We start from the raw sequence: 12,300 nt of genomic DNA, 5'->3' as shown, positions 1-12,300 counted from the left end.
CCGCACTGGGGCTGGGACCGAAGCAAACCATTGCAGATGCCGGTCCTACGACGGCTAAGCCCCAGAAGAAATTCAAGAGAGCCACTCATTTCATAGCTCTTCGTTTTGACGAACCCGAAATCGTCGAACGTGCAGCGACCATCCAAAGACAAGTGATCTCCGCAAACTCTGAACTCGCATGCGCTGCGACTGGTATTGACAAGTTTCACCTGACACTTTTGGTGTTGGCTTTGGAACCTGGAGAGGTTGTCGACGCCATCGAAACTCTGCGTGTGGCCGCGCAGCAGTTTTGTGAAGCGCGTCGAAACCACATCTTTTCAAGCCATGGGCTTACTTCCGAGGAGACATCCGAGTTCAGTTCCATGCTCCGCGCAAAGCACCTAGTGAAGTATGTTCCTCGATGCATGACGCCGCAGGCGCACGCTGCGCTGGAGACGGAACTGCTGCCACTGGACGTCAACCTGAGCACTGTTGGTACATTCGGGCTCAATGTGATGTTTGCCGCGCCAGACAAGCGTGTGGCCTCTCTCTTGACTAACTTCCACGAGTTTCTCGCAGTGTGCTTCTCTAAGGTAGAACTAGCCATGGTGGGGGCTGGTTCACACCTCAATGGCGCATTCAGTGGGGAACTCTCGAATGATGCCCAGGAGGCAATCCAACGAAGGCGTCAAGCGCTAGCAGTGGTGAGAGAGTCTATAGGTGTCGACGTAAACAAGGGCGCCGCCGCATCGACAGCGTACTATCTTCCTATCAAGGATGCGGAAGTCCCCTCTTTGCGTCTATGCAAGAAATGTCACGAGCAGACGGAAACCGGTGAGGATGCGTCCCCGCGTTCTCGCGTTGCCGACGATGTCGACATTTTGAACGACCTAACTGAATCGGTCGTTACTCCCCGACCGGGGAGCAACGCAGACTCGAGTCCGCCGAAGACGTCCAAACAAAAGAAACGGAGGAAGCGGAAGATTCGCGAACGAAGACGCGAACAGGAGCACAAGAAAGCTCTTAACGCAGCCACAGAATTAGAGCGCCTTCGACGTCGCCTAGTGGCGACCGGAGAGAGCCCAGACATCATTGAGGATATTCTCGAGAAACAACGAGAGGAAAGTCGTCTCTCCAGCAATGGGTCTACCTCCTCTCTGGATGAGGAGGAAAAGCGAAGTTACATAGAGGCGCGGTCACCTTCAGAGAGGATGGAGGATGCGGAGTATGACCTTTACAAGCGGTACAATACTGCAACCGCGTCGCTATTCCAACCACACGCCACTCTATTCAAAACGAGCGTTGCCGTTCGCAAGGTGAAAGGACTGGTAAAGAAGGCAGAGATGAAGAAGCGACAACTCCGTCCGAGATGGTACCACAACATCATTCAACAACACTCTCTCTCCTCAGGCGCGATTACTCAGCAGGTAGCGGACTTGCTGGAGCTTGGCGTCTACCGGCGGCTGCCTGAGGACTTGCCAGGCCGACTTATCGCTACCAACTTCGAGGGTGTGACTGGCACTCCCGTCAATTCGGTTCCGTTGTTGAAGCAGCACGGAGATGGCATGTCGCTCCACTTTGGAAATCAACGGACTCTATGCGTCGAGCTTCTGGAGATGGCAGCAACGGATGCAGACGGGTACTACAGACGGTGTGTATCAGTCCCGCTCTGCACCTCGCCGCCGGAAGATCCAATAGCTCGTTACGTCCTGGAGCAGGTGTGCTCCACTGCTGATAGGTGATGTGCTGTCGGTTCTGTAAACTGTTTTGAATATTACAAGTTCAGCAGGCGCTTTAATCCTCTTGTTCGTGGTGATCAATTTTGGAATTATGCCAGCTCCTGTACGCCGCGCAAAGACCGCCAAACGTGCCGAGCCCTACACGGCTGCCAAGAAAGCCCCGTTCGCCATGAACAAGAAGTTTGGCCAACATTTGCTGCGGAACCCTGGAATTCTGGACAAGATTATCGCGGCGGCGGAGATCAAAAAGTCAGACACAGTGCTGGAAATCGGGCCCGGAACTGGGAACTTGACTCTGAAGCTGCTCCCCATCTGCAACCGGGTTCGTGCCTTGGACATCGACGAGCGCATGGTTGCAGAGGTAAAGAAGAGAGCGTTTTCAAGCGGGCACTCCAACCTGGATGTGGCATTAGGCAACGCGCTGAAGATGGACCTAGGGCCCTTCGACGTTTGCGCGGCGAATCTGCCGTATCAGATTTCCTCCGCCTTCGTTTTCAAACTCGTAGCTCACCGACCTCTCTTCCGCAGTGCAGTTTTGATGTTCCAATTGGAGTTCGCTGAGCGGATGATGGCCAAAGCGGGAGATAAGGATTACTGCCGGCTCAGTCTGAATACGCAACTGTTTTTCCGTGTCGACCGCGTCTGCAAGGTAGACCGGAACTCCTTCAACCCTCCCCCCAAGGTGGACTCCATGGTGGTGCGGCTTCGACCTCGCAAGGACCTGCCGAAAGTCGACTTTCGGGAGTGGGACGGGCTAGTTCGCATCCTTTTTACTCGGAAGAACAAAACGATGGCTGCTAGCTTCAAGCCTCATCTGAGCGTCCTTCTCAAGAATGCGCGCTTGCTTGCCAGTTTGCGAGGTGAGGAGTTCGCCCTGCCTTCCGAAGCTGCCATGAAGGCCGTCATACAAGAAGTTATTGTGGAGTGCGGTTTAGAGAACCAGCGCGCTCGGCATATGGACAGTGACGCGGTTTTGGGTTTACTGGTGGCGTGTAACCGCCGTGGAATCCACTTCAATAACAAGCTGCAGACACGAGTGCAGTCCGATGATCCTCTGTCAGGGCTGACAGAGGAGGATTTCCTGTCATTGGCGGAAGAGACCACCATTGATGAGTGACGAATGAACATAGATCTTCTAGAAAGCTATTTCATGATTAAGTTCCCTTACGCACACAAATGGGACAGGAACTAAGCATTGATGTAGCTGAGAAAGGTTGGCTATCTAAGGACTACCCATGCAGGCAAAACTGTGGACGTCGATGCAGAGACCCGCAACCGCATGCGAGAGAACTCGAAAAGTCAGTCAGCCATCACGACATCGATGTTCATTACCCAGAAACAGGGCGACTTGAGCGAGAGGTACAAGGGTGTGAAAGTACTCGGGAAAGGAAGTTTTGGCGAGGTGATTCTATGCAAAGACAAAACCACCGGTATGCCTGTCGCTGTGAAGGTGATATCAAAGAAGAGCCTGAAGAAGACCGCCGATGCCGACAGCCTTCTTCAGGAGGTAGAACTCCTAAAGCAGTTGGATCATCCTAACATTATGAAGCTGTTCGAGTTCTTTGAGGATAAGTCACACTACTTCCTAGTAGGGGAAGCCTATACCGGTGGCGAGCTTTTCGATGTGATCGTGGAGAGGAAGCGATTCAGCGAGCGCGACGCTGCCGGCGTCATGAAGCAAGTTATGTCCGGAATCAACTACATGCATACGAATAAGGTCGTTCACCGCGATCTAAAGCCCGAGAACCTGCTGCTGGAGTCGAAGCAACCCGACGCACTGATAAAGATAATCGACTTTGGGCTATCTGCCTTCAAAACTGAAGCGAAGATGCAGGATCGTATTGGAACTGCCTACTACATCGCTCCCGAGGTGCTCCGCGGCACCTACGACGAGAAATGTGACATATGGTCGGCGGGGGTCATCCTCTACATTCTGCTGTCGGGCTCTCCGCCCTTCTTTGGTAACACGGAGCAGTCTATTCTCGAGCGGGTACAGTCAGGACGCTATTCGTTCAGTGCAGCTGTCTGGAAGAACGTTAGCAAAGATGCCAAGGACCTCATCAAGAACATGCTTTTTTTTGTGCCATCCATGAGGTGGAGTGCGCAGCAGGTATTGGATAGCGATTGGATTCGCACAAACGCCGTCACGGATAAGAGCGACTTGCCTGCCTTAGAAGCCACTCTCTCGAACATCCGAAAGTTCCGCGGCCAGCAGAAGCTGGGGCAGGCAGCCATGCTGTACATGGCCAGCAAACTCACCACCGCCGAGGAGACGAAGGAGTTGACAGCTATTTTTCAACAGCTGGACACCAACGGCGATGGTCGACTTGACGCCGATGAGCTTAGACTCGGCTACCAAGAGCTGCTCAAGCTCCGAGGACTTAACCCCGACTCCCTGGACGACCCAGTTATTCGGGAGGAGGTTGCCGACATCCTCTCAAGTGTCGACTTCGATAACAATGGGTATTTGGACTACTCCGAGTTCATCACCATCGCCATCGACAGGGAGAGCCTGCTGTCGCAGCACCGGCTGCAGAAGGCCTTCGCACTGTTCGATACGGACGGCTCTGGGAGGATCACTGTGGACGAGCTTATGGAAATATTCTCCCTCTCTAACATGGGTAAGCTTCTGCGCCGCCTGTCATTCAGACCGTGAGGACTGTGAGAGAATCATCGGAGAGGTAGACGTCAACAATGACGGCGAGATTGACTTCGCAGAGTTTTCGAATATGCTGTTGCAGTTGACAGACGGTACTTTGACGTAACATCTTGTGTGCACAGTCCTCTGGGCTGACAATGTGCACAGAGCGCTCCGATACGGAACGGAAGTCCAGCGTCACCGAAGCAAACGAGAACGACTGCGACACCGACTCGGAGGTATGGCAAGATGAAACTGCGCCTTGGAACGTGTCCGTTAGGGACTTTAGACCTACGGATGACGCCCGGGCCGTGTTCAGCCCCTGGAGGCAGTCACTGCTTAGCGGTGTGACACGCACGTCAGTCTACACCTTCGTGTGCAAGGGACCAACTGGATTCCGACACGTCACGTCCCTATATCAGCCTGTTATCGCCGAGCTGGTGGCGCTTCAGACTGTGAAACATCCCAATATTGCTCACAGTCTGAAAGTTTACTCAGACGGCTCGCCACACGTAGCATTCGTGACACAGGAGCAGCCGAGCACGTCTCTGCTGGAGTATATCAGCCTAAATGTTCTTCGGTACTCCACCGTCGTGGAAATTTTACGGGACATCCTCACCGGTCTGCAGTGCATGTGGGAGCACCACGTTTCTACTCCTTTCCTTCTGCCATACTTAATCAACGTCTCAGCCAAAAGGGCCACGTTGACTCCGACTTGCCGACGCCCGCTGCACCCTCCCAAGTCCTACGAGTGCTGGTTTTACCCTCCCGAGAGTGTCGCCGGTAAGCCTCACCCCAAAGGGGCCGTGTGGTCGTTCGGCGTGCTGGTCTACTTTCTCCACACAGGTAAACTGCCTTTCACACGGGAATCCATGATGCGTTACCCATACCGCGGAGTTTACTCACTGAACCACACGCCACCACTGAGTGCTACCGTGAAGGACCTAGTGCGACAGTGTCTCATAGTAGCGCCAGCCGCTAGACCGACCCCCTCAACGCTTCTGAAGCATCCGCTGTTCAAGAGGAAACCACCGGATGAGACGATTTTGCCACAAGTGAGGGACGCAGCGAGTTTACTACTCGCGGCGTTCCTCTTCCACCCTGGTAACTTTCGCCAGGCCACCTACATGGGCGGAATAGACAGCATCCACAACATGACAGGCCCCTCCCGTACAGTGGCGGAGGTCTTCCTATCGAGGGCCAAGAAGTTCGCGATGACGAAGGACATCTGCGAACAACAAGCTGTCGTTGCGGCTCAGTTCATCTCGAATTGTCAACGTCACTTCTCCCAGATGTTCGACCAGCTGTTTCCCCTCGGCCTGTCGCCTGAGAACCTTTATGTCGTCTTTCCGACGGCTGCGCCAGCCAGCGTCCCATGGAGTTTCAGTGACGTAGTGCGTCACGTTTGCTCATGACACAGAACACTGCATGGTGCGCGATTGCTGGTGCGGAATTGGGCGCGCTAGCGCAGATGGGGGACCTGGATAGTCCACAGGGAAGCAACAGGGACTGGCCTCTTCGAACAGGCGTTCAGGTTCTACTTCAGGCACTCTTGTCACAGGCCCTACCAGCGGTGGCTGGTGGATCATGTGCGCTTGTCTCAGATCGACTTGTGCGAGCTCCAAAGACAGGGGCTGGTAAACCGTCTGCGCTGGTGTAAGCTCCGCCAAGTCGACTTGTGAGCGCCCAGACGTCCAGACTAGAGGAAGTATCAGCAAGAGAACGTCCATCAAATCAGAAGATATGAAAGATTACACCCTCACTGCTTGAAGGCAAGACCACGCATATTGGGCTAGCGTCGTGATCTGCTTGAAGGTCCCTACTGCTGTCCGACTGCTTGATGAGGTCATTTTCACTGCATCGAGTGACAAGACGTGTTGCATCTTCGCTATCAGAAGCGGGTCCTGATAGGTGTTTCGTGCCCTCGAAGCGAGTCCCACATATGTACCCACATGACTCAAAATTCCTCAGATTAGCCCGATGATGCTCAGTTTAGTTTGGCTGCCAGCGTTGGCGTTGGGTCTCGACTCTTTGGCTCTGGGTCTCGATTCGTTTCCAGATGACCCGATTCCAGATAGCGTGTCCTCTTTGAAATGTGGTAAGTATGAAGGCGTTGACTACGACTGTGACAAGTTCTGCGCTACCTACACAGACTGTGGTTCCTGTGCCAAGTCGGACCACTGCGTGTGGTGCGATGGGGACTTTGATACCGCCGGAGGCTATTACGGCGTGATTAATACACCAGGCTGTCTGGCTGCCGACCGATTCGACCCTCCTTTCAAGTGTCTTGGCGATACTTGTCACAAGAAGTCGCATTGTCCTGGGCAGCTTGCGTGGTGGCAGATACTCCTCATTGTTGTTGGAGTGGTGGCGTTTTTAGCATTGGTTGCAGCCATCTGCCTCTTCAAGAAACTAAAAGAACTGCTGTTCTCGCGCTCGCGAGATGACTCGTCCAGTAGTCCAAGAAACTAAGAGAACTGCTGTTCTCGCGTTTAACATGAGCACTTGCATAGTTTAAATCACCGCCGTTGACGGTTTTTTTTTGTCAGATTAATGCACCGCACTGCATATCTGAAGGACGACGTACAGCGCCTGAAGTTTGACCTAACGTCTGACACGTCGAATCCGCTGGGTGGCTTGCCAGCGTCCGTTTCCAGTTCCTCTGCCCGACCAGGATCGGTGCTGTCAAGCGAGCAGCACGCTTTGATTTCTCGCCTGCATAAGAACCGGAATATGCTTACTGCTGAGCAGCGAGTGAGGCAGTGGTTGGGACTTCACCCAGCTCCAACTACACCAGATAATGCAGCTGACAGGAGCCTACCCGTCTGACGGACGCATGTCCATGCTAAGCAGTCCCTCCCCGTCGACATGCGTTGGTCGGGTCAGCCTGGACTCACTAGGGTATCGGAAGCCCGAGGTGAAACCTTCGGATACCATGAGACTATCCCCTTCCCATTTCGGCAGCCCGTGGTCGCAGGCTTTTTCACCTGTGGGCTCCATTACTTCGGAACCTCACCGGCTCCTGAACGCGGTCTCCCCCCAGTCCCATCGCAGCGCGACCAGTTATGGCATACGGAGGCACCCCTCTCGTCAATCCGACATTCGCTTCACTTCCGCTGAGAAGAAGCAGCTTGTCGACATTTTAAGACGGCAACAGGACCAAATAGACTCTCTGCAGAACAAGGTGAAACGCTCCAAAGGTTGCTCGTCTCGCGGTTCGTGTGCCGGACTCCAGACCGCGTGGATCAAGGATTCTTCCAGAACGGGAAGTTTTGCGACAGCGAACTCCGTCCAGCCTAGCAGCACGGACATCCTCTACCCTCCTCGCAGCCCGCTGAACCAAATGACTCACACTGCTCTCGAGAGAGCGCCTGACGACCGGAAGTGGTTTAACGAGGACACTCCTGTCGCTGAAACTGACGAAGCCTGGCTGCAAAGCTTCCTCGAACGAGACCGGCTGCATGCACCGGGAAATCTGCTGACCCACCAGTCGTTGCGGCCAGGACAACGCCCGGTCTGCACTGTGGAGGGCCTCTTCCGTTCAGACGAGCCACGAGACACCTGCCGCTCTCGAGACTACTGGCGTCGTGTGGTGTGTTGTAAGCCATAAGTTCATTTCCACATGAGCACTGTGCCATCTCTATGACCTGTAACGATCGACTGCTTGTCAGGCGAGACACTAAGACAGGTCATAGGGCTTCGGTGTGACGACACCATCGACCTAACAATTTGGACTCCAGCAGGTGTGTGCCGCCACACCAGAAAGCCGTCGCGGAAACCGTCGTTACTCACCTTCGCCATGCACACGCCCACGTCGGGGCCCATCATTTCCAGACACCCTGTTGCCACGACCGAGTGTCCAAGTGAGTGGCAAGTACTGGTCTGCCGAGAACCCTGAATGTCGGCACAAGCGAGTGTGTTATCCTTGCCACACGATATCAATTTGCGGTCTGTATGCGAAGCACAGCTCAACTCACCGACAGGGATGACAGCGACAGACATCACCTCGTCCTCGTGAAGAGCTTCGTATCGCGTGAGGAGTTCCGGGGTCGGATCTACCTGCCAGACAGTAACGTCTCCATTCTTATGGCCGCCGACGAAGACGGAGTAGCCGTCCACCAGCACCAGGCGTCCAGTCGTGAAACCGCTGTGCCGGTATACAGCTTCCCTCACGTCCCCACTGCTAAGTTGGTGGACGCGTAGCACTTTGTCCAGGCCGGCTGATACGAGCAAATTGTGCATCAGCTCGCAGCAAGTGGTGCGTAGGCTGTGACCTCGCACCTCGTGGGTGAGTGCGTAGCCTGAGGGTCCAGCTTCGTATAGTTCGATGCATCTTTCAGCGACGACGGCCAAGTGGTTGGTCTGTGTGCACGGAAGCCCGTCGCCTACAGATGGCCTTGACAAAAAACGGAGTCCCGACCCTTTGGAACTCCTTAAAAAGGATACCCTGCCTTGCGGAAACGCTTTGCGTGTGACCCCGCCAGTCGAAGAGCCCGCGACCAAGCAGCTCCCGGCGTCCAAGAAGGCAGAGACGATTGGCGCTCCCGCGGGGTCCATGGTGACAGAACTGGCGCGGAACTGGGCGGTCAGGGGGTCAACCAACTCCAGCGTCTCGCTGCGGGACAGGTGAGCCTCCATGGATGTTCGAGGAGCTAACACTGGGCTGCGACTCCGCTGGAGGTCGGTCCTGTGATCGGTCGTCGACCTTGTGTCTTCCTTGGACGTCCGCTTTGGAGGCTCCGCGGGACTGAGCCGAGGGCTGCGCACCCATTGCCCGGTTGTGGCCTCTGCGGCACAAGTTATCTCTTCATCGCTGTAGGTTTCTCGCGTGTTGTCGATGACTAGCCGAGGAAGAGGCTCCATGGAGCTGGATGACGAGCACTCCAGAGTTGTGTGCCGCGACATCGGGCGAGGTGGGAGCGACGTCAGGCTAGGTGGAGGTCTTGGAGGTGTGCTAGACATCGGTGTTGGTCTCGGAGGCTCCTTCGGCTCTCTCGTATACGATGGCTGCGGCGTTGCAGCATGCAATACAGAGGATGTCATGCCTCGTTGGGTTTCAAGATGATATAGAGGTTCCTGTTCTTCGGATGGTGGAGACGCCCTGTTGTTAGGTTAGCGTGACATTACCGTTGTGTAAGCCACTCCCATAATTCGTTCATCTATTATTTTCAGATTACCTTGCGCCAAATAACATTGCTGTTCCGTCAGATCTGAGGGAAAGCCGTGGGTTCGGAAAGGAGGGAAGGTTCGACGCCGCCACGTGCCGACGGCACCTCGTGGCGTGCGATGACGCAGCCGTCATCGACCGCCGGTCGCTGGTGACACTAGCAACGCTGTGGTCGTCGCTCCTGTTGACGGACGACTGTCGGCGTAACGGGGCCTGCAAAGATCTCTTCAGGCTGACGAGTTCTTTGTGGGTCAGGTCCAACTGCACCGTTTTCTCCAGAAGTAATCTGGTTAGTGATGACGACCGGACTCACGTTTTGAACAGGTCTAGTTCTGCCCTAGTCTCTTGAAGGGCATATTGGGTGTCCTGCAGCTCGGTGAGGAGGTCTTGATCCATACGGCTCAATTACGTTTTTTTGTTACACTATACTCACACAACACGGGAACTCCAACGATTTTCTTCTTCTAGTGTCCGAGCATTCCAAGGCTTCAGCGCCACAGAGCTCGAGAGGCGTGTCGATACCGGAAACGGCGTGATAGCCTCCCAGTTGTTCAGACCGGCAAAGTTGTCCGTGCCGATAACTCGGTGGATGTGCTGCATCGTACTGTCTCCCATCTCTTCCCAAAATGCCATTGGGACTACTTGCACGTGCTTCGTCTGCAAGCATCGCGAGAGCTCTTTGGTGTCTAGGGCATCCACAGACCGCAGGTCGGAACTGAACTGGATTTTGCGTTTGGCCTGACGCTCTAGCGCGCGCTTAATGGGTAGCTTGGACGCACTGTAGTGGACTCGTACCTGTGTTGAGCTCTCGGAAGTCAGGTACATGATCAGTGCCATCTCCCCATGGGCTCTCAGCAGAAAGTAGCGAGCATCTTTTCCTGTGATGGACTTCTTGAGCGATCCTAAGTCGTGGAGCGGCCCGAACCCAAGGCACTCCACGACGTCTTCTCGCGTCAGAATCAGCTCAATGCTGTAGATACCTTCCGACCCCGCCATCGCGTCTAGTGCTACGAGGCAGCTATGTCCCAGGCTGACGTCCATGGACTGAGTCAGAGAGACTGTGGCCTTCGCGAGCGGGTCCAGGCTGGGCGTCCGTAAAGCGTCTCTTTCGAACATCTGCTGCACCTTGCGTCGCGTCTGAGTGGCCGTCTCTCTTTCGACTCACTAGGTCGCGGGAATAGTTGCAGGTTCCCAGAAATCCCCGTCGCAGCTCCAAGGATTCAATCAGAGCGTTGAGAAGCTCGTTCAGATGCAGATCTACTTTCCGCACGAACGTCAGCATAATCCAGGCGTCCGAATCAGATTCATGGCACCATAATCGCAGCAGCAGTGCCAGACGAGGACTTTCTTCAGGATTCAGCAATTTCACAATGTCGGCTATGTCTGTTTCCTCACCTTTAAAGGGAATTGATGCAACGACTTCCGGGCTGAGGTCTACCTTTATCGCTTCCGCAAGCGTGCTGGCCTTCAACATTATCCGAAAAACAGGCAGATTCAAAGGTATACAACGGCACGAAGGAGTTTCACACAGATCATCGCGGACGGCGGGTTTTTCTGGGGGCGCCCTGTAGCGGAAGGTACGCAGACCCGTCGTTGCTGTCATCCAATGAGCAGAATGATATAATGTTGCTGAAGAACGATACGCAGCTTAAGTCCCGCATATCCCAGAAGCAGCCGTAGGTATCTCCATTGAACCGATTTTGGATGTGTTGGGGCTTCCTCAGATGCTCATAGAAGGTGATGTTGGTGATCATCGATTTCGTTGTGCGGAAAAGGAGGTACGAGACAAACGTCAGCCACATAACGTTGAGCAGCGACCCCAACAAGCCAAAGTGGAAGGTAGGACGAGTCATGAGCATCCATATATCGGACGCCAGCCCGTGATCTGCGTTCCGCACGGTGCATTCGACGTCGACGAACAGCGCGAACAACACCCAGAAGGCCAGAATGCCCAGCGTAGTGAAGAGCAGGAAAAACCAGAACGACCGCTGGTTCCCACGACCAATGCAGTTGTCCAGCCATATGCAGTGATGATCAAATCGGTGGATGCAGTTGCCACAGTCGCTGCAGTGGTGAACGCGGAAAGGTTTCACCATCTGGCAAGTCAGACAGACGGTCTTGCTTTTGCCGTCCAGAACCAGAGCGGCATAATCTCGAGCGCACCGCTTACGTCGTTCATCGGCGATGCGATCCTGGAGGCGGTTGACTCCGTCGCGAATATTGTTGAGTCTGTGGGCGCAGTTGTTAAACTCCTCCTCTCCGCCGTGACGCTTCCCCCGAAACTTGCGGTTAAGGTCCATTAGCTCCAAATTGACTGAGAGTGCGTCTCTCTCGAACGTGTGCAGGGCTCGTGTAGCGGAATCCTTCAAACCTTTGATGACAGGCAACTTGTTGACATCCTGTGCGAAGTTACGGGAACAACGCTTCGTTTGGTCGGGAATGACATTCTTCCTGGCGAAACCAGGGTTGGCGTTGAAGGCGACAATCCAGCAAACCGCCTGAGCGAACCAACAAAAGAGGAAAACGAGAGCAGCGGGCCAATAGTCGGTGTCGGCCGTCAGCAGTTCCTTGATCATGCCACATGCAATGCTGACGTTGACCAGTGACATCAGCCAATAGTACCAGGCATAGTTGTTTCTGAAGAGGACAATCCGCCCCAGTACCCGGCGGTTGAGGTTCCAAAGTTTCATCTGCAATGCCAGATAGTAGTGGTTTCGGCGGATGCAAATGTCGAGAGGGGTGCGGACGCGCTTATCGTCGATGGATTGGGCGTTCAC

At 54.5% G+C, this 12,300-nt stretch overlaps 7 protein-coding genes across 13 annotated transcripts; 5 read left to right on the top strand and 2 right to left on the bottom strand.

Moving 5' to 3' along the window:
• Nucleotides 1–36: 36 nt before the first annotated feature.
• Nucleotides 37–1,721, top strand: KVP17_003722 (uncharacterized protein; the record flags this gene model as incomplete). 2 transcript variants are annotated; one of them, XM_068521331.1, is made up of 1 exon in its annotated part: nt 37–1,721. In XM_068521331.1, a coding segment is annotated over one exon (1,685 nt), but the record flags the coding sequence as incomplete, so codon positions are not given. The 2 variants fall into 2 exon arrangements, with proteins under 2 accessions (XP_068372315.1, XP_068372314.1); XM_068521330.1 differs by having other exon boundaries at nt 363–1,721.
• An 88-nt stretch (nt 1,722–1,809) lies between these two features.
• On the top strand, nt 1,810–2,835 carry KVP17_003725 (uncharacterized protein; the record flags this gene model as incomplete). The annotated part of the gene is made up of 1 exon (XM_068521336.1): nt 1,810–2,835. The coding sequence occupies one exon, from the start codon at nt 1,810–1,812 to the stop codon at nt 2,833–2,835; it is 1,026 nt and encodes a 341-aa protein (XP_068372320.1).
• A 59-nt stretch (nt 2,836–2,894) lies between these two features.
• On the top strand, nt 2,895–5,771 carry KVP17_003720 (uncharacterized protein; the record flags this gene model as incomplete). 3 transcript variants are annotated; one of them, XM_068521328.1, is made up of 4 exons in its annotated part: nt 2,895–2,931; nt 2,960–4,339; nt 4,368–4,469; nt 4,525–5,771. In XM_068521328.1, 4 exons carry the CDS (start codon nt 2,895–2,897, stop codon nt 5,769–5,771), a joined length of 2,766 nt encoding a protein of 921 aa, XP_068372312.1. The 3 variants fall into 3 exon arrangements, with proteins under 3 accessions (XP_068372312.1, XP_068372310.1, XP_068372311.1); XM_068521326.1 differs by lacking the exons at nt 2,895–2,931; nt 4,525–5,771 and having other exon boundaries at nt 3,040–4,374; XM_068521327.1 differs by lacking the exons at nt 2,895–2,931; nt 2,960–4,339; nt 4,368–4,469 and having other exon boundaries at nt 4,515–5,771.
• A 565-nt stretch (nt 5,772–6,336) lies between these two features.
• KVP17_003724 (uncharacterized protein) lies at nt 6,337–6,828 on the top strand (the record flags this gene model as incomplete). Its single annotated transcript, XM_068521335.1, has 1 exon — nt 6,337–6,828. One exon carries the CDS (start codon nt 6,337–6,339, stop codon nt 6,826–6,828), a length of 492 nt encoding a protein of 163 aa, XP_068372319.1.
• An 81-nt stretch (nt 6,829–6,909) lies between these two features.
• KVP17_003719 (uncharacterized protein) lies at nt 6,910–7,966 on the top strand (the record flags this gene model as incomplete). Of its 2 annotated transcripts, XM_068521325.1 has the most annotated exons (2): nt 6,910–7,110; nt 7,139–7,966. In XM_068521325.1, the coding sequence occupies 2 exons, from the start codon at nt 6,910–6,912 to the stop codon at nt 7,964–7,966; spliced, it is 1,029 nt and encodes a 342-aa protein (XP_068372309.1). The 2 variants fall into 2 exon arrangements, with proteins under 2 accessions (XP_068372309.1, XP_068372308.1); XM_068521324.1 differs by lacking the exon at nt 6,910–7,110 and having other exon boundaries at nt 7,157–7,966.
• Nucleotides 7,967–7,968: 2 nt separating this feature from the next.
• Nucleotides 7,969–10,997, bottom strand: KVP17_003723 (uncharacterized protein; the record flags this gene model as incomplete). 3 transcript variants are annotated; one of them, XM_068521334.1, is made up of 7 exons in its annotated part: nt 7,969–8,306; nt 8,334–8,718; nt 8,746–9,223; nt 9,534–9,809; nt 9,837–9,923; nt 9,957–10,660; nt 10,689–10,997. In XM_068521334.1, 7 exons carry the CDS (start codon nt 10,995–10,997, stop codon nt 7,969–7,971), a joined length of 2,577 nt encoding a protein of 858 aa, XP_068372318.1. The 3 variants fall into 3 exon arrangements, with proteins under 3 accessions (XP_068372318.1, XP_068372317.1, XP_068372316.1); XM_068521332.1 differs by lacking the exons at nt 7,969–8,306; nt 8,334–8,718; nt 8,746–9,223; nt 9,534–9,809; nt 9,837–9,923 and having other exon boundaries at nt 9,953–10,660; XM_068521333.1 differs by lacking the exons at nt 9,534–9,809; nt 9,837–9,923; nt 9,957–10,660; nt 10,689–10,997 and having other exon boundaries at nt 7,969–9,261.
• A 58-nt stretch (nt 10,998–11,055) lies between these two features.
• Nucleotides 11,056–12,213, bottom strand: KVP17_003721 (uncharacterized protein; the record flags this gene model as incomplete). The annotated part of the gene is made up of 1 exon (XM_068521329.1): nt 11,056–12,213. One exon carries the CDS (start codon nt 12,211–12,213, stop codon nt 11,056–11,058), a length of 1,158 nt encoding a protein of 385 aa, XP_068372313.1.
• Between the last annotated feature and the right edge of the window lie 87 nt (nt 12,214–12,300).

Source organism: the organism of the source record quoted next (assembly GCF_019968985.1).
Source record: "MAG: Porospora cf. gigantea B chromosome Unknown PgB_NODE_692_length_12300_cov_133.968, whole genome shotgun sequence".
Lineage (NCBI taxonomy): Eukaryota > Apicomplexa > Conoidasida > Eugregarinorida > Porosporidae > Porospora > Porospora cf. gigantea B.
Note: the sequence above shows the minus strand (reverse complement) of the source record. Positions and strands in the feature narration are given on the sequence as shown.